General features: G+C 26.4%; 1 protein-coding gene across 2 annotated transcripts in view; it reads left to right on the forward strand.

Moving 5' to 3' along the window:
• LOC122506425 (protein groucho-like) overlaps positions 1–24,419 on the forward strand; it is a 41,882-nt gene that overhangs the window by 7,138 nt on the left and 10,325 nt on the right. For both annotated transcript variants that reach the window (XM_043618589.1, XM_043618588.1), the window contains 4 exons: positions 9,363–9,460; positions 13,027–13,090; positions 13,790–13,834; positions 14,990–15,127. In XM_043618589.1, coding sequence (XP_043474524.1) covers positions 9,363–9,460; positions 13,027–13,090; positions 13,790–13,834; positions 14,990–15,127 — 345 coding nt within the window. The remainder of the gene's footprint in view (positions 1–9,362; positions 9,461–13,026; positions 13,091–13,789; positions 13,835–14,989; positions 15,128–24,419) is intronic.

Consider the following 24,419-nt stretch of genomic DNA (forward strand, 5'->3'; position numbering starts at 1 on the left):
ATTCAATGGCAAGGAGTGTCATCCCTCCCTCCAAGTGGTAGACGTCGTGGCATTTAAGAGCTTCATTGTACCCACTGAGTACCTCAATAATAGTGGTGTTAATAAATCTATCTGTATTTACTCAAGCACAATAATGACTGTTAACGCTTCTAATAGAGATCATTTTTTACCGTTGGAATTTCTTCCCCTTCTTTTCATTTTTAATTTAAATTTAATGCTTTTGTTATAACATAGCTAACCTAACATATAACATTTCTAATCGTACTTTAAACAAATCTTTAAAATTATCAACAGGTACTAAACATTTTGTTTTAATTCTTTAAAGTACTGCTGCTGAAACTAATGCAATATTTTCTGCAACTGATGTTTTATGATCTGAAAGTATTTCTAAAAGTGCTGCTGAAAGTAATGCTATACTTTAGATTCTGAAAATGATGCTACAATTTTTAAAATAGTTCTTCACTGGAAAAATGTTTGCTTTTCTATTTTGTTTTATGGAATTCTAATGCTGAAAGTGATTCCTTATCAAGTTAATCAACTAATGCTGCATTAGAACCTAAAAGCACTGCTGAAACTGATTCCTTATCAAATTCCTTCTAATGCTCCATTTTTAAAAGCACTGCTAAAACTGATTCTTTATCAAGTTTGACAACTCTATTGAATTTTAAAACTTGTTCTATAGTTAATACCATACCAAACCATTATATATAGTTAATAAAATTTTGTGCAAATGATTCTGAAATTAATACGACAAAAATTCGTAAATTATTCCTTTGATGATAATTCCCAACAGTTCCAATATTAATTTCCATCAGTTACAGTATTAACCCCAACAATTTTAACTCCAACAATTAGAACATTAACTTCAACAATTAGAATATTGACTCCAATGATTACAATTCTGACCCCCAACATAATGATTCAAAAATTAAATTAAAAATTAGCTAAATTGTAACAATTCAAGGATCAATTGGTGACAAAAGTAGCAAAAAAAAAAAAAAAAAGTTTAAAGAGTCATTTCCTCTAAAAGTGTCAGCAGCACATGGGGCACTATATCCGGATTATGCGATCGCTATTGCATCAAACGAGGCGCATGAAATGGAGGAGTAGAATAAGAAAATTGGAGCATGTCACTTTATGAATGGTGCAATAAGATTAATTTTTGGCGTGTGCTTGACAAGTTTACAGTAAAAAGATATATTTTTAGATACAGTGAAACTAAGAGGAGGGGGGACACACTGCTAACAATTTGAGTTTATTAGTATACGTTTCTATATTTAGAGAAATAGAAAACGGTCGATAGGTATATATTTTTCTTTTGTTCCACATGAAATACCATCATGTCTAGTCCCTTTTATCCTAAACTCAAATATTCTTCTTCTCACAGCTGGAACAACTTTTCAAAAATTCCGCTTTTGTCCATTTATAAAAGTATCTGTAAACTATCCACAACTCGAAAAATCAAAAATTTAAAACCTCTCGCAAATTTTATTGTCCCTTATTTCCGGTAATTTGCGAACCTGACCTTTCTTTTTATCTTTGTTGTAAAACCTTGTAGGGAAATTGGAAAAAGAATTTATGGAAGTTGTTGTAAAAATTGTCAAGTGTGTTGGTGAACTTTTTGACTATTAGGGAAGGTGATTTAACACTGGTGTTTAAAAAATGGGAAAAGAAGGAGAAATTACCTATTGAACAGTACCTGCTATTAGGGGACAGTTTGGAAAAAACGTGACACCCGCAGGGTATTGAATTTTAAAATTTTGATGAGAGGGAAAATTTCTGTACTGTAATGGGTTGGGAACTAATCTTAAGTACTTAAGGGTACTTAGGGATAATTGGATTTTAGTAATTATGATAGTATAATGAGAGTAAAGCTACACCCTTTGATTTTGGAAAACCTTTCTAGAAAAGTTTTTTAGAAAAACATTTCAGAAAAGCATTTTAGAAAAGCATTTTAGAAAAGCATTTCCTTTTTCGAAAAATATTCCAAGTACATAAAATAATTATACAGAAGATAGTTTTCTCAAAATGTTTCTCCAGTTACAGATTCATAATCACCATTTTGCGAGCTCTCCTTTTAGCAGTTAATTCCAACACTCCCTAAACATTGGTGTTGAAAATGTTTAGATAACAACTATATGGTCTCGTATCTATACCAACATGATGTTTAGTAGAGAAGCGAGAGAGAGAAAACGGAAGACTACTTGGCTTATGTGAATTTACAACCAACACATAGACATTCGCTTTTGTATGTGTGCATGTGTATACACTATATATTGTTTACGCCATTCGCAATAATGAGGAGTTTGCACAGACTGGAGATCCCGACGTTCTTCAAACAAGGAGAGCGAGAACAAACAGTCCTACGGATGGTCGAACAAACATACTCTGCCACGAATCGCACACTATTCCCTTTCCGACCGTTTGCCATCCTCCCTTACTTTACTCTTCACAAACACACACATGAACACTCAACACTTATACACCTACATTTCGTACTCACCCAACCACCAGCACCAATATATGCCAACCATCGCCGTCACTCTCTCGTTTCAACAAGCACACCATAAGCGATATGGTGGCTAATATTTGCCAGGCTAAGCACACAAATACAATACAGTACTGTTTGCACTTTAGTCAGTGGTTCTCAACTATAACTTGAACATCATTTTAATGTAGAATTAAGACATATGTTCCGTTGTAATTTTAAACAACTAGAACCGTCGTGTTCTACTTTGTATTTTTTGGATCATTTCACTAACTTATTGGTCGCGAACCCATTTGTTCGAATTTGTATCCTAATAAACCTAATAATTAAAAAAAAAATTATCAATGACTAGACCAACTACAGACCTTGTTACAACGTCAATTTTAGCAGTAGTTTGAAAAATACTTTCAGAAGTTAAATACTGCAGATGCTGCTAAAAATGATGGTACAATTCATTCTGCACCTAATGCTCCACTAAATTCTGAAATTATTCCTCAAATTACTGTTGAAATGGATGATGTACAAAGTTCTGTACTTGATGCTCCGTTAACTTCTGAAAACATTTCTGAAACTAATTCTCCAACTGATGTTCTACCAACTTTTGTATAGTTGATACCCATAATTCTGACATTATTCCTCAAAGTACTGCTAAAAAGGATGTTGTTATCGATTTTGCAATTGATGCTTCATTAACTTCAGAAATTAATCCTCAAACTACTGCTGAAACGGATTTTGTATTCAATTATTTCGTTGATGCTCCATTAACTCCTGAAAGTATTCTTCAAACTACTGCTGAAACTGATATTGAACCAAGTTCAGTACTTGATGCTTCATTAAATTCTGAAAGCATTTCTCAAAGTAATTCTAAATATATGATGCTACAATCACTAATGCTCCATTATAAACCTAAAATAAATCTATAATTTCTCTAGAAATTAATGTATCAAATTCTGCAGATGCTGCTAAAAATGATGGTACATTATATTCTGCACCTGATGCTCCAGTAAATTCTAAAAATTATTCCTCAAAGAACTACGAAACATGATGTTTCATTATATGTGCTGAAACTATTGTTCCACTAATTTTTGAAACAGTGTCTCGAAGTACTGCTGAACCTAATTAAGTTCTAAAAAAGATGAAGTTGTAAATTTTCGAAACAGAGTCTCAAAGTACTACTGAATCTATAATGCTACATTAAGTTCAAAAAAAAGATGCAGCAGTACATTTTTAATCCTAATATTGAATCCATTAAAGTTGAGGACTTTTAAAACAATACTGTACGGATTTATACTTTACGGATAAATTACACATTGTATAATGAATCTCGGTATTATAATTTGTACCTATATTTTTCTTCATGCCTTAGAGACTATAAAAACAATTTTAAAGAATGAGCAAGAAAAAAATTATTACAAACCAGCAGTGAGAATATGTACATATATATATATATATTTAAAAGATATTGCGGTATGTTACAGTGTATGCTGATGCTTCGCACTTCGTGCACGGGTATTTCGAAAATTTACATAACTACACACGTATATAGAAGCAGGAGACCGTAACGAAGTACGTTTTACCTATTAACGAACGTATTCTAACAGCCACTAAATACCTGAAACGTTAACGCGTTGCGTGTGTTATGTTTAACGGTCATTAAGCCTGCCACTTCTCGCTCTTTATCCTCATATACATACATGCGCATCTGTAAAGGATACAAAGAATATTATAAACAACATACACTTTTTTTTAAGTTCACTTCCTTTTTTGGGTTACACTGCGTATTTTTACATAAAGAAATTAAAAATTTTTTAATACCCCTAATTTAAAAATTTAAATCTGTTTAAAATTTTGTAATTTTAATCTGAAAATTTTTGTTTATTTCTACATAAAAGTAGTAAAAATAGATGAAAAATAAATTGATGAAATAATAAAACAATTTTTTCTATTCAAGAATGGAGAAAAGTATTTAATCACGCAGTTGGTCCTTTTTTCCCCTTTTGTCCCCTTATTTCAATTTCATCACCTTTATCACCATTTTCACCTTTTTTTTTTGACGATTTGTCACCTTTTTCCCCTTTTTTTGCTGATTTGTTCTCTGTTTCACTTTTTTCTATATTAAAAAATAAACAAGTTTTTCTTTTTTTGAAATCTTTTTTCGAAGTGTAATCATAAAATTTAGACTCAATGTTATAGAATTCAGTGCGTTTGTTTTTCGATTTAGATTATTGACACCACAACATAATATAAATATGTTTTTTACGTTAATGATTTAAATAATATAACGTAAAGAATTTTTTTAAGTAATAAGGTGGTTCATTCAACAGAATGCTGACCTTCGGAAAAATAATTAATTAACGTTCAACTAATTTATTTTTTTATTTAAATAATTGAATTCTCGAAAAATTTTCTAATAAAAATTGATCAAATAATGAATTTCAGTTAAAATGTTAAATGAAAATTAAATATTAAAAGCTTTATAGCGTGGATTTTTATAAATAATTTATAAAATTTCAATTTTTAATGAATTTTATTGGAAATCGCAGAGAATTTCAAATATTTTTTTAATGGAATTTTCAATAAATTCCTTGAAAAATGCAATTTAATCTTAAAAATTTTATTAAAACTTGAAGAAAGAATTATATCACTTTTAAGAATCATTCAATTATTCTATAAAATAATAAAATTCGTTCAAAAAATTCAATTATTTGCATAAATAATTTTTAATTCGTCGCAAAAAAATCAATTATTTTCAAAATTATTAAAAAATTCTCACCAAGAATTAAATAATCTTCATAAATAAATCTTCATAATTTGCGAAATTCTTCTAAAGTATTCAGTTATTTTTAAATATTTTCAAATTTCAATTATTTAAAGAAAAATTTAATAAAATTCTTCGCATGAATTCAATTATTTTCATAAATTATTATTTAAATTCTTCTCAGGAATTCGTTTATTTTAAAAAAAAAATTTAATAAAATTTTTCAAAACGTTTTCGCAATTCTTTTCAAAAGTTATTAATAAAATTCTTCGTAAAAAAAAAGTTATTTCAATAATTATTTGATAAATTTTATAAAAATATAATAGTAAATATTGAAAATCATTGAATTGCAAAAAACTTTTTGAAAATAATTGAAATTTTGCCAAGAGTTTTATTTAAATTTTTCGGAAAATAATTGAATTTTTGGCAACAAATTTTGTTATTTATAAAAATAATTGAATTCTTCACGAGATATATTCATTAAAGTTTTTAAAAATAATTGAATTTCTTTGAAGAATTTTATTAATTTTGAAAATAATTGAATTTCTTCGAAGAATTTTATTATACTTTCGAAAATAATTGAATTTCTTGCAAAGAATTTTATCATTTTTCAAAGAAATTGAATTTTTGCAATGAATTTTGATATTTATCAAAATAATTGAATTTTGCAAAGAATTGTTTTTCAAATTTCCTATAAATAATTAAATTTTTGTGATGAATTTTGAAACCAAAATTTGAAACCAAAATTTAAATTTTTTTTTATAGTTTCTTATGGATTTTTGTGGTTGCTAATTACGAATCTGAGGTCAGATTTTCAAAATTTACAAAATTCAAAATGGCGGATCCAATATGGCGGACATTTTTTAAAAATTGCTTAAATTCGTTTGAAACTTGTTACTCGGGGGTTTTTGGGGTCGCTGATTACGAATCTGAAGTCGAATTTCCAAAATTCAAAATGGCGGATCCAATATGGCGGACATTTTTTAAAAATTGCTTAAATTCGCTTGAAACTTGTTACTTGGGGGTTTTTGAGGTCGCTGATTACGAATCTGAAGTCGGATTTTCAAAATTCAAAATAGTGACCCCGAAAATCCCGAAGTGAATTATTAAAATTTGTTTTTTATAAGAGTTAAATAAAATTTCGTAAGTGTACAAGAGGCACGAAAGGGTTAAAAAATAAATAAAGATAAATAAATTTCGAAAATTTTAGATTGTTTTTTGATGATGCAAAAAGAAAAAAAGGATTTCAAAACATTTTTGCAAATTGATGAAATTAAATTTTATAAGCGTGTGAAATAATATTGTTGAGGGAATATAAGCGAGGCTATAATTCGCAAGTGTCAGACTAGAATGGTAGATCAATGGAATATACTGAATTGTACACGAGTACTTCATCGATGTGTGATTAGGTTAATGCAAGTGCGCTCACAAGTGTACACTAAACGTGCACTCACATGAGCGCAAAGTTCAATATAGTTCAACACTATGGTCGACATGATCTCGACTGACTGTGGCGGCCTTGCCTAGAGAGAGAGAGAGAGAGAGAGAGAGAGAGCAAGTGTTAATTACATGTTTGCGGTGTCCACGAGGATTACACACTACAACCAAAACTATGAACTACCTCCTGGCGAACTGAACTGCATTTGCAATATCCAAGTTTCCATTTCCGGAAAAAACAAAATACAAGCATCACAATACCTTTTTTCCTCAAAAAAAAATATAATTCAAATTTTTTATCATATAGCTTCCATAAAATTTTTTAAAAATAATTCAATTATTTTAATCAGATGAGTTGCCACAAAAATTTAATTTTCTTTTTCCCTAACTTTTCCCTCTGATTTCCAAACAAAATTTTCACTTTTCCCCTATAAAGAATATTCTGCGGTTTACTCTAAAAAAATAAAATTAGATACTCAAAAAAATATTCTATTACATTTATTTACGAATTTCTTTAACTATAAAATTATTCGAAAACAGCAATAACTTCTTTTTTTAAATCAATTCAATTATTATTTTCTAGAATTTTCAACTAAAATTCTTCTTTAAATCAATTTATTATTTACAATAATTTAAAAAATAAATTCTGAAAATTTTCAAATGTATTTATTTAAAATTTAATTTAACGAAATTTCATCGATTATTCGGAAATTCTTTAATTAAATATTTCGAATAATTTAAATTAAACTTTTTGGAAAAAATTAATTCTACAGAATTGTTAGTTAAAAATATGAAAAATTCAGATTTTCATAAAGATTTCAATTTGAAACTTTTTCAAAATTCATCTATTTCTAAAAAAATTCACGTTTAATAATCAATTATACATTGTAAAATTTTAACTGAAATTCATTTTTAAATCAATTTTTCATAGAAAATTCTACAAAAATTCAATTATTTAAATAGAAAAAATTCAATAAATTAAATATAATTTATTGAATAATTTAATGTTTCTTAACATTGAATTCTTATAAATATATATATAGCTTTATAAAAAATTTTTTAAAATAATTGAATTCTTACGAAGAATAAATCATTCAAAATTTTGAAAATCAAATTCTTTCAAGAAATTTAATTGAAGTATTAAAGAATTTTATAAAAAAAAAACTTTGTAAATAATTATTTTTAGAAAAATTTTATGAACTTTGTCTATATATTCTAATTTCTAAATAATTGAATTTTTGTGAAAATTTTATTATTTTTGAAAATAATTGAATTATTGCGAAGATATTTATATAAAAAAAAATTGTAAATAATAGAATTCTTGTGAAATTATTTTATTATTTATGAAAATAATTAAACGTTTGCGTAGAATTGTAATAAAATTTTTTTTTTAAATAATTAAATTCTTTTGGAAAATTTTATTAAAATAGTAGATGATATTGAATATCATTGAATTTAGGAAAATTTTTGCAAATAATTGAAAGTATGCCAAAAATTTTTGAAAATAATTGAATTTCGGAGAAGAATTTTATTATTTATAAGGAGAATTGAAATTTTGACGAGAATTTCTTTAAATCTTTTAATATAATTGAATTTCTTCGAAGAATTTTATTACTTTTGAAAATAATTGAATTTTTGCAATTTGAAACTTTTTCAAAATTCAAATTTTTTTTAGCGTTTTTAACTAAAATTCCTCGTTAATTTCTTTATTTTTAATAAATAATTATATATATATATATATATATTAAAAAATTTAACTTATTTTACAATAATTTAAATTTTGAAAATTTTTGCAAAAAAGAAATAATTGAATTTTGAGTTTAAATTCAAATCTTTGGATATCTAAATTTTTCTTGCCTTTAAGTAGTAATTGAGTTGAAGAAGAATTTAATTAAAAATTCTAAAAAATAATAATTGAATTTTCCTTATGAAAATAATTTCGAAGGTAGATTTTTTTTAAATTTTCAAATACAAAATGTCGGAGTCAGAATGGCGGACCACTTTTCCAATTTATTAGACAATTGTCTCTTTCAGAAAATTGAAGCACTCCGCCAACTAAAAGAGAATATGAGAAATATTACGAAATAAAGAAATAAATATAATTGAAATCAGATTAAAAAAAGAAGAAATAATGGATTTTATAAAAGAAAATATGATAAATTTTATTGTGTGAGAGTAAGTTGTACTTACATGGAGAAAACGATAAAAATTTTATTTATGCTGAAGTAAATGTGCTACTATACTTTGGTTTATTCTCAAATATATAATTTCTCTTTCGCTCAGTGTGCGCGCAATAATTTATGAGGTCTGGATTTAAATAAATCTGTTACCTCCCCGTATCTTTGAGGAGATTTATCTGTTTTTATTTATCTTTTTATTTGTGTTTGTACATTAATCCAAAAATCGGGGATCTTTATTTCATTTGGCAATATTGCACTCGTTCACGAATTTGCAAATTATATATATAGAGAGTGAATCTATATTTGGAATTTATTTTGCACTTTGCGATATGATCGAGGGAATTTATTTTAAATAATTTAATTCTTGAAAAACTGTGGAAAAATTATTCATTTGAATATATTTCACTTTTGACTTTGAAAAAACTTTCCTCCGAGGTAAACATAAAATTATTTTTTTTCGAAATTTAACTAATTGAAATAATTTTTTTTTATTTTTCAGGTTCCACCTCAACCTGGACAGCCATTTAAATTCACGGTGATCGAAGGATGCGACAGAATTAAGGATGAATTTAATTTTCTACAAGCCCAGTATCATAAGTAAGTATATAATTAAATTTTAACTAAAAATTGTATAGCAAACTAAAAAAATTTTCATTCTTCAAAATACACTATTCCGTTTCTTTTAAATATTTGAAATTACAAAATATTTCTCTGGAAGTCGGTGTACTTCTTGTTTTTTTTTCTCCTTTTACTGTTTTTGTGACTTTACGACTCCAATTTCAAAGACCACAAACAGTCGGTAATGTTCAGCGATGTGTTCTCTCGGTTGATCACTGCTAGAAACCATGTTATATTTCCTTTCGGTTTCTTTTCTTCTTCTCTTTTTTCCCCCTCTCTCTCTCTCTCTCTCTTTTTCTTAGCTCTTTCTTTTCAAAGCAGTTGTAGAAACCGCGGGAACAATAGCAGCTGGAATGGTCGTTCCATGCACGCGAGGCCACAGAATCGAAGTCATAAGTGATTTACGATAGTATGCTTCCACAGAGGGACTTATACACACGAAATGTAATAATGCCAGTCAGTCAATAAATTTCAACGAATGTGAAATTAGGCTTATTTTTTTATATTCCTTTTCATTTTTAATTCTCCGAGTTCCAAGCAAAACCCCAAGTAACAATTTAAAAAAAAAAAATTTGTGGATTTTTTAAAAAAAGCCGCCATTTTCTTTCCGCCATTTTGAATTTTTAAATTCTGACTGCAAACACTCTGGCGATGTTAAAAAAAATACTTTGACACCTAAAAATGGTCTATCAAAATTATTCGATTGTTTAAATTACAAATATATTTATACAAAGAAGCTGCTGTCGGCTTTTCCATCAGGGTTGCCACAGGTCAGGGAAAAGTCAGGGAAATCAGGTAAAAGTTAGAGATTTTTATTAAAAGTGCTGGAAAAAATTAAATTTTTAGAATTTAAAAGAAAATATTGAATTTTAAAGTCTTTTTTGTTTGCCTCATGAACTATGAAATAGTCAAGAATTCTAATACGAAACCTTTATTTTTTTTATTTTTATTTTTATTATCTAAAAGAATTCAATTATTTAAACAAAATTTTCATAAAAGCAGGAATTCAATTACTTAGCAATTTTTTTTTTATAAATTTCTTCGAACAAATTCAATTATTTTTAATTTTTTAATGAAATTTCTCGAAAAAATTCAAATATATTCAGAGAATTGGAAAAAAATAGTTCTGAGAATTTCAATTATTCGGGAAAATTTAAATAAAATTCTTTTAAAAATTATATTATTTAAAAAAATTTTGGCAAAATTCTTTACAAGATTTAGTCAATAAAATTTTCAATACAATTTTTCTAAAAAATTCAATTATTTTCACAAATAATACATTTTTTTATGTGAATTCAATTATTTAAAAAAATTTTGAATAAAATTCTTCGCAAGAAATCAATTATTTTCATAAATAATCAAATTTTTCTCGAAAATTCAATTATTTTTAAAAATTTTGATAAAATGCTTTATAAATTTCAAAAATTATAATAAAATTGATCATAGAATACAATTATTTTCGTGAAATATAACATTCTTCCTTGGAATACAATAATTATTGAGTCAAAATTGTTTGTAAAAATCTTTGAAACAATTCAATTATTTTTGTAAAAAATAAAATTCTTCGAAGCAATTCAATTATTTAAGAGATTTTAATAAAATTCTTCCCAACAATTCAATTCTCTTCAAAAATAAATATTTTCACCAGAATTCAACTATTTAAAAAAAAATTGAATAAAATTCTTCGTCAAATTTCAATTATTTTCAATTTTTTAATGAAATTTCTAGGTGGAATTTAATTTTTTTTTAAAAAGTTTTAAAAAATTTAGAACAATTCAATTATTATTTTAAAAAATTTGAATAAAATTCTTCACAAGAAATTAATTATTTTCATAAATAATAATATTTTTCTCCGGAATTCAATTATTTTCATAAATAAAATTCTTCACTGGAATTCAATTGTTTAAACCAAAATTTTAATGGAAATTTCACAGGAATTCAATAATTTACCAATTTTTTTTGTTATAAACTTCTTTGAACCAATTCAATTATTTTTAATTTTTAATTGAAATTTCTCGAAAGAATTCAAATTTAATATTCAAAGAATTGAAAAAAAAATAGTTCTGAAAAATTCAATTATTTCGAAGAATTTAAATAAAAATTCTTTTAAAAATTCTATTATTTAAAAAAATTTTTGCCAAAATTCTTTACAAGATTTAGTTAATAAAATTTTCAATACAATTCTTTTTGAAAATTCAATTATTTTCACGAATAATATATTTTTTTATGAAAATTAAATTATTTAAAATAAATTTGAATAAAATTCTTAGCAAGAAATCAATTATTTTCATAAATAATAAAATTTTTCTCGAGAATTTAATTACTTAAAAAAAATTTTGATAAAAGTCTTATTCAGATTTCAATTATTTTCAATTTTTTAATGATATTTTTCTATAAAATAATTTAATTATTTTGAAAAAGTTTTAAAAAATTCTGAGAAATTCAATTATTATTTTTAAAAAAAATTTGAATAAACATCTTCACAAAAAATTAATTATTTTCATAAAATAATAATATTTTTTCTTCGGAATTCAATTTATTTTCAAAAATAAAATTCTTCACTGGAATTTAATTCTTTAACAAAAATTTTTTAATAAAATTCGTTGTAAGAATTCAATTATTTTTATAAATAACAAAAGCTTATCGCTGAATTTCAATTATTTTTTATTAAATGAAATTATAAAAAATTGAATTTATTCTTAAAAATTTTATGAAAATTGGCCGAAGGAATTTAATTATTTTCAAATCTTTTTCTAAAATTCTTTATTTAAATTCAATTTTAAGAAATATTCAATTATTTAATAAATTATTAATTTTTTTATTTAAATAATTGAATTCTCGAAAAATTGTCTAATAAAAATTGATTAAATAATGAATTTTACTTGAAATTTTAAATTATAATTTCAATATTAAATGCACTATAGCCTGAATTTTTAGAAATAACTGAAAAGTCAGGGAAAAACAAAATTACATTTTTGTGGCAACCCTGTTACATGTTCTTACATGTTCTTTAAAAGTTAATTGTAGTCGGGTTTTCTATTATCTTTTTGTGGGCGTTATTTTTTTATTCGATTATATTAATTACGAATTCTTTTTCGATTATTCGATTTCAAAAAATTTCAATCTATTTCTAAAGTCAGAAATTTCCTAAAAGTAGAAATGCGAATTTTTTTTTTTAATTAAATCGTTTCAATTGGTACAATATTCCTAATTTTATGGCAAATTTTTATGAGATAATAATTTTATTTATAAAAAGAAGTAAATCGTTATAACTTTACTATGTTTTCTCATCGTGAAATCACGCATAGTTTTTATTATATTGTGACAAATTCAATTCCATTTTGAATCGGTTGCGGTTTTAGGAGAATTTTTCTTTTTTTCCCTCCTTTTTTTTTATAGAGCGATAATTGTAAACTTTTCTCGCACCGGCTTTCGCTTTGGTTCCGGTTTGCTGAAGCAAGCCACTTTGCAGCTATATAATGACGCTATTAACTTTCTGAAAAGCAGTTCTCACCGCGAGCTTTTTTTTCTGTTTTCTGTTACAGTCTTAAAATCGAATACGATAAGCAGAATAATGAAAAGGAAAATCTACAGCGGCATTGCATCATGGTGAGTTTTTTTTTTCTGTTTTTTAAGAAGCAATTACAATTTATTCGCCAATTTCAATTTTGCTCTTTTTCTTTTTGCAATCACAATATTTCAATTTAAATGGAATTTTTCGGTAGGAGTTAATAAAATAATAAAAATTTGTTAGAAATGTGAAAAAACAGGAAGTCGTTTTTAAATATTTAATTTAGACCTTAATCACGACATTAACTGATGTAATTAATTTTTAAAATTATACCGACTACATTACTGTCTCTCTTTTCATGAATATTCTGATTAGCGTTAATGGATTAAAATTCTGACAGAATTTATTAAATTAGATATACGAAACTAACGTACAATTGAACATTTTTTATTTTTAATCGAAAACGAAGATTTCTTGTTTTTAAAAAAAAGTTTTCTCAACTTCCGCTTTTGCTTTTTTTTTAATTATGAACTTTTTTTTAAATTTGTCCTAACTTATAATAATTTTAATTCCACATTATAAATTTCATTATTTCGAAATAATATACATAAATTAATTTCTGTAATTTTGTTTATTCATTATTTTTTTTTTCTTGATAAAACATGCGTTTTTATCTTAATGGTTTATAATGCTTTGAGTAAATATTGAATTATTGCGTGTATATTGTAACAGGTGAACTTATAATAAATGCTTTGGAAAAAAATAAATGATAAAATATTGCTTCTTGTTTTTTACAGTATTACGAAATGGCATACACGTCAAATATGGAACTACACAAACAGGTAAGACTTCAATTTAACACGAAAATTTTTCACTTTAGTTAAACCTACGTAAGAGTTTTTTTTTTTTTTTTATTATTATTTCTACAAAATTTATATTGTTTAGAAAAATATAAGAGAACAAATTCTTTTAAATAGCAGAAGACTGCTTTTTTTATCTTTGCGTAAAGTTCAGAATGATGACTGATAAAAGTCAAAAGTACCAACGAGAGGTTTATATCTATGTTAAGTTATTTTTATGTTCTCATCACCCGTTTCCACTATATCAACCGTCGTTTTTTTTATATTTTTTTCTCACACAAATTCAATAAAAAAAAAAAAAAATAATAATAATACATAACTCAGTTCGTGTTTTTATTATCTTATTTACAGACATAATTTTTTCCTATTACCTAAAATTAAAGTTTTGAAAAAGAAAAATAATAATATGAATATAAAACTCGAGGTTAAATAAATGAATAATTTTTTAATATGTCTATTGTGATTTTAAAAATAAAATTTATCGTAATCTGCGTCGTGAGAAAATAGTTTTTTAAAAAGTGTCCGCCATATTGGATCCGGCATTTTGAATTATTAAAAATCAAATATTGCGGACACTTTTAATATTTTTTTAATAAAAAGGCTTGGAAGGTACTTAGAGAAAATGGAAGTAACGACAAATAGACCCACTTGGATAATTAACGTTCAACTTTTTTTTTTAAAACAAATTTTTTCTCCCCCTCAGGAGTAAATTTGAGAAAATTCATGTAGCGTTTCGTTATTCCAACGTGGGCACAAATTCCAATGTTTATTTCTAGATTATACCAACCTAAAGCTTTTTGAAAAGACAGATGAACAAAAATAGATGATTGCAAGCGTTGACAAGAGTGGTTCAAAATACTGTTCCTCTAATATAATGATTTTCCTCTATCTCCCCCACATAAACATATAACTCTTCTTCACCAGAGTTGTTAATTCGAAAAAATACATTTATTTTTAGTTTCCCCCCGCATTCTTTAAAAACATGTGTTGCCACATGCAGAGTCGAAACAAGATTAAAGAGGGAATTTTTCTTTGGGGAAAAACTTGTTTTTTGTTAAATTTTTAGTTTCTTTTATAATAATAATAATAATAATAATAATAATTTAAATGCTCTTTTTCTTTTTTTTTTTACTACAGGCCGAAATAGCGAAACGACTGAATGCTGTAATAGCTCAGATTTTACCGTATCTCTCGCAAGAACATCAACAGCAGGTGGCCAATACGGTTGAAAGAGCGAGGCAAGTTAATATGACAGACGCCGGATCCGTTGTTGTGGTAAGTTTACATACAAATTTCTCCCGCTAAACTAAAATTTACAGAAACAAAAAGAAAACTTTAATGTATTATTCAGAGTTGCCAGAAAAATTTAATTTCCTTTTTCCCTGATTTCTAAACTAAAAATTATTGGATTAATTGTAAAATTATTCAAAAACACCAATAACTTGATTTTTAAATAAATACTATTTAATTATTATTTTTCCACAGGAATTATGATTTGCAAAAATTTCAAATTTAAACCTTTCGAAATTTAATAACTGATAAAAATATTATTTGTAAACTAAAACATAAAAAAATTGATTATTCCGAGTCTTCGACTCAAAATGAACCATTTCTTCATGTTTTACAAATAATATTAAAGATGTCCGAGTAATAAAATCATTATTTTAATTTATTATTAAATAAAAAATTTTTTTTTCATTAAATTAAATTTATTATAAAAATATTATTACTCTAACTATCCTTAAAAATTATTTTCATCATAATTAAATAATTATTTTCTACAATTTTGAAATAAAATTCTTTTCTTTAAATCAATTATTATTTTTAATAATTTTTCAAAAAAGTTCTTTTTAAGAATTTTTAAATCCATTTGTTTACAATTCAATTTTACCTGAAATTACAAGAATTCCGAAATTATTCAATTAAAATGCACATTAGAAAATAGAAATTTAAAATAATTTTTTAAAAATTTCGATTAAACTTTTTGAAGAAAATTAGTTGCATAGAATTTGTAATTAAATATGTGTATATAAAAAATTAAGTATTTTCAAAGATTTTATTTTGAAACCTTTACAAAATTCAATTATTTCTAAAAATTATCATTAGTAGTCAAAAAATTTAATTATTATCTAAAACTTTAACTGAAATTAATTTTTAAATCAATTTTTATTAGAAAATTCTTCGAGAATTAAATTATTTAAAAATACAAACATATGGATAATGTATTGAATAATTGAATGTTTCTTAAAATTAAAATATTATATAGAATTTTTTCAACAAATTTTTGAATAATTGAATTTATTATTTATGAAACTAATTGAATTACTGCGAAGAATTTTATGCAAAATTTTAAGACATTTAATTTTTTTTTGAAAAAGTTTATGAAAATTCTATTTTAAATAGAATTTCTGTTAAATTTTTATTTTTTTGAAAATAATTTGTTGAATCTTTCTGTTGAATTTTATGAAAATTTTTTGTTTAATAATTAAATTGTTCTGGGAAATTTTAATAAAATAGAATATTGAAAATAATTGAATTTTGTATACTTTTGAAAATAATTGAATTCTTTTGGTGATTACTATTATTTATGAAAATAATTGAATTTTACAATGAATTTTAATAAAATGCTTGGAAATAATTGAATTTTCTCGAAGAATTTTTGATATTCATTTAATAAAGATAATTGAAATGTTGACAATTTTTTTATAGATTTTTTGAAAATAATTGAATTTCAAAGAATTTTATTAATTTTGAAAATAAATGAATTCTTCTGATCTTGTTATTTATAGAAATTTTTTGAAAATAATTGACATTTTCGTATGAATTTTATTAAAATTTTTGAAAATAATTGAATTTTACAATGAATTTTAATAAAATGCTTGGAAATAATTGAATTTTCTCGAAGAATTTTTGATATTCATTTAATAAAGATAATTGAAATGTTGACAATTTTTTATAGATATTTTGAAAATAATTGAATTTCAAAGAATTTTATTAATATTGAAAATAATTGAATTCTTGTGATCTTGTTTTTTTTTAAAATAATCGAATTTTCCAATGAATTTTATACGAATTCCTGAATATAATTGAATTTCAGCGAAGAATTTTGCTTTTTTTAATAAAAATAATTAAAATGTTGTCGAAAATTTTTTTTTTAATTTATGAAAATAATTTAATTTCTAGAAAGAAGTTTCATATTTGTCAAAATAGTTGAATTCTTTTAAAGAATTGCGTTAAAATTTAAAAAATTGAAACTAATTTCAATAAAATTGATATTATAATATCAATTTTATTGAAATTACTTCAAAAAAAATACTTTATTAAATGATTTATAAGTAATAACTTTATGTCAGTTTTTCAATAGAATTAAGTTATTTAAAATAAATTATTTTTAAAAAGTAGAAAAAATAGAAGATTTTTTTAGAATTCGTCGTAATTTTTTCCAGTACTTTTAATAAAAAATCCCTGACTTTTCCCTGATTTCCCTGACCTGTGGCAACCCTGATATTATTAAATGTCTGATAAAATTCGATTGTGTAGATTACAAATTCTTTTTATAATCAGTGTTTTTTAATTGGAAGCAAAAACTAGTGTTTAAGATAAAATTCGATTGTGTAAATTACAAATTCTTTTTGTAATCACTGTTTTTTAATCATAAGCAATAAGTAGTGTTTCTGATTAAATTCGATTGGGTAAATTACAAATCATTTTTATAAAGGGAGAGTAACAGGAGTTTGCAGTGCTTCCTGGCTGAAGTATTCTTACAGACTGAATTAAAAATCATTCCTTGAATTCCTAGGACCATACAATCACTTAAAGGGATCTTAATTCATCTGTAGTTAATGTTCCTAAATTGTCTAAGACCAAAAAAAGTTAGGGAAGGGAAAGGTATAACAGTTTTGCAGTGTTCAGGATAAGTAATAGTCTTCTTTGATAAAATTCGATTGTATAAATTACAAAACTCTTTTTCATTTCCGAAATATTTCTTCAGTCTCCCGACATCCAGTTCCCTGAAAATAAAATATCAATTAGAATAAAATTGAAAATAAAATATTAATAAATATTATGGCGATAATATTGGGAGGAAATGATAGCCGAGGTAGAAATTATATTTAATGACCAAATCGAATCTCTCGAAGGATGTCGCCGTTAATTTGTATCCGTGTTGGCACGACTGGCACGACCGTTGTGATAATAATTGTCAATCGATCCAGGCCATCCAGGATCCGGATGATGCACCGAAGCGTGCATTGAAATTCAACGCGGTCCACCGACTCGACACCGACCAGACTTATTTCGTAGTCTGCGTGTATTACAGCGATAAGCACCGAGTGAAATTGGCATTCGGTTGTCGTTTCGCATAATTGAGTTCCGAGTTGCTTCTCTCTCTCTCTCTTCTCCTCTCCCACACCCTTGGCATGACGTGAATAATTCCAACTCGTAAGTATCTCGAGTTCTCGTCGTCGTCGTCGTAGTCGACGTCGCCTAATAAATTTATTAGGCACTCCCCCAAAGCATTTCTGGTAAATAAAATTTCCAGTTGTCGGCAACTTTTCACTCTCGATATATATCACACCTCAGAGGCAACTAGTTGCCTATTAGTATAACACTGAAAAAAAACAAAATAATTTTCATATATATTCATATTTTTAATATTATTTTATTTACCTCCATAACTTTCACTTGAATAATTCAAATTCGTATCATTACATATTAAATATTTATATCATAATGGCAAAAGACTTTGGAAATAGATACAAGTTATGTCTTTGAAAAGACAAAAGAGAAAATATTCATTGTTATCGATTTCGATCGATATACGTATATATACTGTTCTTGGTTGGGAAGAAATATTAGTTTTCATAATTTATATTTCTATATACTACATGAATCGAACAATGGAAGAGCTATATATTGTCAAGAAAATACAAGTCTCAGGAGATTCCTATCTTTAATCCAGATAAAAAAGGAACGTTACTTCTACTTTAATGTTAAAAATTATATATTTCAATATTAATTTACTAGGGGATATTAAAATACAATTTAGGGGATACAGTTCATTGATACAAAGACTGGAAATTAATTTAATTACTGGAAATAATTTAATTTTTATCTTACATACCAAAAGCAAGGGAATAATTCATTTCATCAAAATAAAATTCGATTGTATAAATTACAAATCTTTTTTATCCCCAAAAATGTAGTATCAGAACTTGACTGCCTCACACTGAGTAATGAACTGATGCTGGTAAAAATCTAACTTTCGATTATCGAGGTTAAATTCGGTTGCGAGAACTAGTATATCCCACCTCGATATAGAAATATATTATTTTATAATTATAAAATAATTTATTCCCTCAACTATTTTTCTTGTTGGACAGAACTAAACTTATACCGACTATTTACAAAACTTTTATCATTCTGTTCTCCAACTCTATGTAAAGTGCCTTACAATTAATAATTTACTAAGTGTTTATCTAATCAATATATGTTTCTAACTCAAAAGTTTTATTACATTAAACAATGCCATACGATAAAAATGATACATTATCGTTTCTACGAGGCTAAAAAAATAATACACAGTTATAAAAATATACAAATGAATTGTAAAGTATAGTAAATATTGATGAACTTGCTTACGTAAGCTAGTAACAATAGTTTCCTAATTATCCCTTTTCTTTATTATTTCAGTTGTGTGTTATATTTTTCAATGCAAAAAAATGATTGAAACGTCAAAATGCAAGAAACATACACGAATATTATTATTATTATGAAATGTTTATTTGAAATGTATTGCGGGGAAACTTGTTTTGGGGAAGTTTTATTGAAAAACGAATCGAATATGGACGCGAGCTTTTCAACGTCACTTCAAATCGACATGCACCATATATAGACACTCCTCCCCTCTATAGAGGGGAGGAGTGTCTTCGAGGTTGTAGTTTCAATACAGCATCTGTATACTGTATGTTACTTTATATATTTCTAAAGGCATTTCTCTATGTACAATAGCAGGTAAATCATGAGCACACTCAAAGAAGATTCTTTGCATAATATATAAATATCATAGCGCTTTATTATATATATGTATGTACTTTCAGTATAATATATACAATACATATATCTACAACTACAACAGAATGTGAAATAGCGAGCAAATTTTATTCTCCGTAAAATTCTTTATATTGATGTGTATAGAATAAAAATTTGCCTACATGGAGGCTTTCCACTGGATGTCAAATATCGAAATATTTATCTAATTGTAGTGAAAGTAATATAAAATTATAAGAAATCCTACTAAGGTAACAAGATTGCGCGACTTAAAGTAATTATATAAACTCTAAAACATCCCGAGACAAAATTTTCAGTCTACTTTCAACATGCTTTGAATCTACAATTCTTTACCCCTTAAAAATATTATAATATTCATTTGAAACCGATGACTTATAATAGATATTTGCTCCTAACGAAGCTACAATCAGGCTAAATTTTGTCACTTTCGTCCAGTTTTTCCTATTTTCTGGTTGATTATAGTGTTGTAAGGTTTATTTTGCGCCCTAAAAAGTTTGATAGAAGGTTCGACAGTGCGATTTATACCTGTTAATGAAGCACGTACATGTAGGGTTAAGATTACTTAAGGTAGCGTCTGGAGTGTTTTCATAATTATTGGCCTATTTTATTGCCAAGCAGGATTAAATAAAAGAAAATGACGTTTTTCAGATTTATTAATTTTTTATCTGGTACTTTTACAATTATAGTTTTTACATTTTAAATTAAATTAAACTTTAAACGTTAAAACATTATTATTAAGTTTCTCACTTAATTCGAATTTTTTTATATTATTGCTCTTTTTTCTTTTTGTATTTTATATATATATATTTTGTTGGAATCTTTTTATTCATGATGTTGATATAATCGGCCCTTGTCAGCTTTACATCGTCCATTTAACAATCTTCTTGTCCATTCTAAACAATAAATAAAATAGATTAATATTGCCAATATTTTTGCAAATGTTATATTCGACTTGAAGCAATAAAGCATGGCAACATTGTAGTGTCGATGTTTGGAAATATTGAGGTAATATTGTCATTTAATACAGCGGTAATTTTTATTGTCATGATCTGGAGACAACGTTGAAATAATTTATAATATTTGTTCTAAATACAAAATATTTAATACTATGCGAAAATGCTAGGTATAATATCGTTTCATAATTGCCTCAGTAATATAACATTTGATTCAAATAATTTTTTTAAAGTAGGGTTAACAATGGATATTGGGTTTTTACGCCTAATACCCCGTGATATTTGAAGTTATTTAATATTATCACACAAAATAAATATCACTTACCTCCAAACATTACAATTCTTGCTAATTAACCTTTTGATTTCTGTTCATTATAGTCCACCTACTCCTTGATAGTTTTTATCTTACTTGTCACCCACAACACAAGCACAAAATTGTTTTTTTGTCCTACCTGCACGAAAAGTATGTCATTTCGGGCACTTAAAGTGGGCGCAAAGTAACTGATTCTCGCCCGGGGCTGGGGAAGCGGGCGCAAAAGTTCTTTTACGCCCGCTGACGTCACACAAGCGGGCGCAAAAGTACTTTTACGCCCGCTTGCTGTACTTTTGCGCCCGCTTCGCTCGTGCCCTAGATGCCATATTTTTCATGCAGTTAGGACAAAAAATTATGTTCGCAACATGGGCGCAAAGGTGATTACGACTTTGGCGAGATCACCTATTTTGCGCCCTTGATACGATAATAACTATTTTATATTTTTATTACATAAATTTTGTTTAAATCAAATTCGACACTTTTAAAAAGTGAGTGCAAACTTTGTCGTAGTTGACGAAAAACTAACTGCAATATGAGTTTTAGGCTATGTGATAGTTGTGTTTTTACTATAGTAAATTTTTAGATGGGAAATTTGGAAATCCCAAAACTATATTTTGTGTATATTTATTCATATCCACTAAGCTAAACATCTTTAAACACTTACTTTAGGATTGCTAACAATTTTTGGTCCCATTTTTATGGTCTGTTTTCGGGAACGAAAAATGATATTTTTGGGACAAAGGAGATTCAAAAATCTATGTTTTAGATTCAAACGAAGTTGGTGAAGAAGAAAGTAATGTATGTTAGGGTTAAAGGAAAGGAAGTAAGGTTGACTATTTCAGAATCAAAAAATTAAGAAGTTCTTTTGAGGTTCATAAGGTTTCTTTTAGGGTTGGAAATATACAATCGAAGGTTTATTAAACGTTAAAGTAATGCCATAAGGGTCAAACAATCGTTAAAAGGTGTGAATCAATTTTAAATTAGATTTTTATGGGCCAATATAAGTTGAAAATTTCATCTCGGGATGTGCGTACATTTTGATAAAAAAATGCCCACTTAATTTGATTGTGTTGATTACAAACGTATTTTTAAAGAGAGGTTAATTGGAGTTTTCAGTGTTACTAGGCAGATAAGAGGGTTTCTCACTAAATAAATTAAAAATCATACCTTCATTATTTTTGCCATATCTCATTCAATTCTTACAGTTAAAATATCCTTGCATACTAAAAGTAGACCAATATAAAAATTTAAATATACATTTCTTTGCTGCTTCTAAATTTATTTCATTAAAACCAATCTTTTTTCGTTCGAAAGTTTACATTTTTAACTCTGAAAATTTAAAGGATTAAATTAATACATTCTTGCAGAATTCTGTAGCTAAAAGTAAAAGAGCTTTTTTTGTCTTTAAATATTTATATAAAGAAGCGAATATTGAAGATATTTTTAGTTACAATGGATATTGAAATATTAACTTTTAATTTTTTTGCTATCTCCTAAAGTGTTTGCAGTATTCTGATTTCAACTTATTTGAAAAGAAAATTAAATTTTAAATTTAACTAATTTAGAACTTTAAAATCGCCTAGTATTCTCTTTTAAATGTTATTCTTATAATTGTAACTTATAATTGTTTCTTTCTGTATATATACATGTTATTAAAAAATTCTCATAAAATTCGATTGTGTTAATTACAAAAATATTTTTATAGAGAGGGTAATTGGAGATATCAGTGTGACTCGTTTGAATAAGATTTCTTAAAGACTGAATTAAAAATCATACCTTGAATTCCCAGGACCACAGACAGGATACAAGTGCTTAGAGTAATCTTAATCCATCTGTAGATAATGTCGTCAAAGTTCGATCAAGTTAGGAAAGGGGAAGGCAGTATTCTCTTCTAAAAGTTATTTTTATAATTGGCATTTTCCTTTCCCAAGAAATGTACAATTATTTTATATTAAATTTATAAACCTATCGATTCTTTATTTTTACTATTCAAAGATTTTTTCTTTCTGAAAAAATATGTTAAATTTTTAAGAACGTGCATTTATCTAGAATTCTGAGAAGAAAATCTAAAAGGGGTGAATTAAAAGCTACATCCTATAGGGGTGCCAAATTATTCAGATGTATGCCTGCAGAAGGTACATTCACCTCTACATATGTATACCAAGAACGATTATCATCGCGAGAAAACGAGTGTCCAAGTAAAAAAAGGGGTTGAGAGTCGTTTCAAGTGGTTTTGTAGAGGACAATTATGGCGCAGGGTGAAAAAAAAGAAAGAAAGGATTTTAGAGAGAAGAAAGGAACGAGTAAGAGAGAGAAATAGTAGAGTGACAGATACATTAAAGTTTCTGGGTACCATGAATATGTATTACTTAGTAAAGTGGAGTTTGAATCAATATTTCGTTTAATAATACTGCCAGAGAAACACATATGGAATATATTCAGTCCCTGGTGTTTGAATTCACCCTGCCATTCCATATGGTGCATTCTCTCTCTCTCTCTCTCGTCAAAACCCCCTCAAAAGCTTCGGAACCCCTCACCTAGAGTAGAATGAGGTAACTACCCTGTATCGTATTATTCACGGTGAGTTAAGCCTCGTTAGATACTATTACGTTTCATTGCGTTAATTTGCCTCCCGCATTACATGTCCTTCCAATACACCTCATGTCAAGAATTTCATTATTTTAAATTTTTAACTTTTCAATGTGTTCGGATTTACCTACAGTGCCTTTTTGTCACTAAAAGATATTCACTCTTCTTGCTTTTTATAAAATTACTTTGGAAAAAATATTAATTTGATTCTACTTTAGTTTATAATTAACTAAAGATATAAAGAACTCTTATGTACCAACTTTTTCCCAAATTGGACTAATTTTGTCAGCTAGGGGAATCGGGAACAAAAAACAGATGGTGTTTCCCAGGCAAATAAAGACTCTCTCTCTTCCTCTTCTTCTTTTTTTTTCCGTAATAGAGGTGTGCGAGTCGAGTATTTTCAGCAATATATTCCACCCCACAAAGTATGGAAAAGGACCCCTTTTTTGCGCTTAACGATAAACTCGTTACGCGCTCGAATCGTGCTTATCATGGATTTCACTTAGGCATTTAGGCCTCGGGGATTGGCTTCCAAGGAAACGAGGGTGCGCCTATTCAGGATTATATGAAATAATCCCTCTCACCAGGCGCTTGTTGCAGCGATTGCGTACGATAGTTATTTTCCTATTGTAAGAGGGGTTGG

The sequence above is a fragment of the Leptopilina heterotoma genome, unplaced genomic scaffold, assembly GCF_015476425.1.
Source record: "Leptopilina heterotoma isolate Lh14 unplaced genomic scaffold, ASM1547642v1 Lhet_42, whole genome shotgun sequence".
Lineage (NCBI taxonomy): Eukaryota > Metazoa > Arthropoda > Insecta > Hymenoptera > Figitidae > Leptopilina > Leptopilina heterotoma.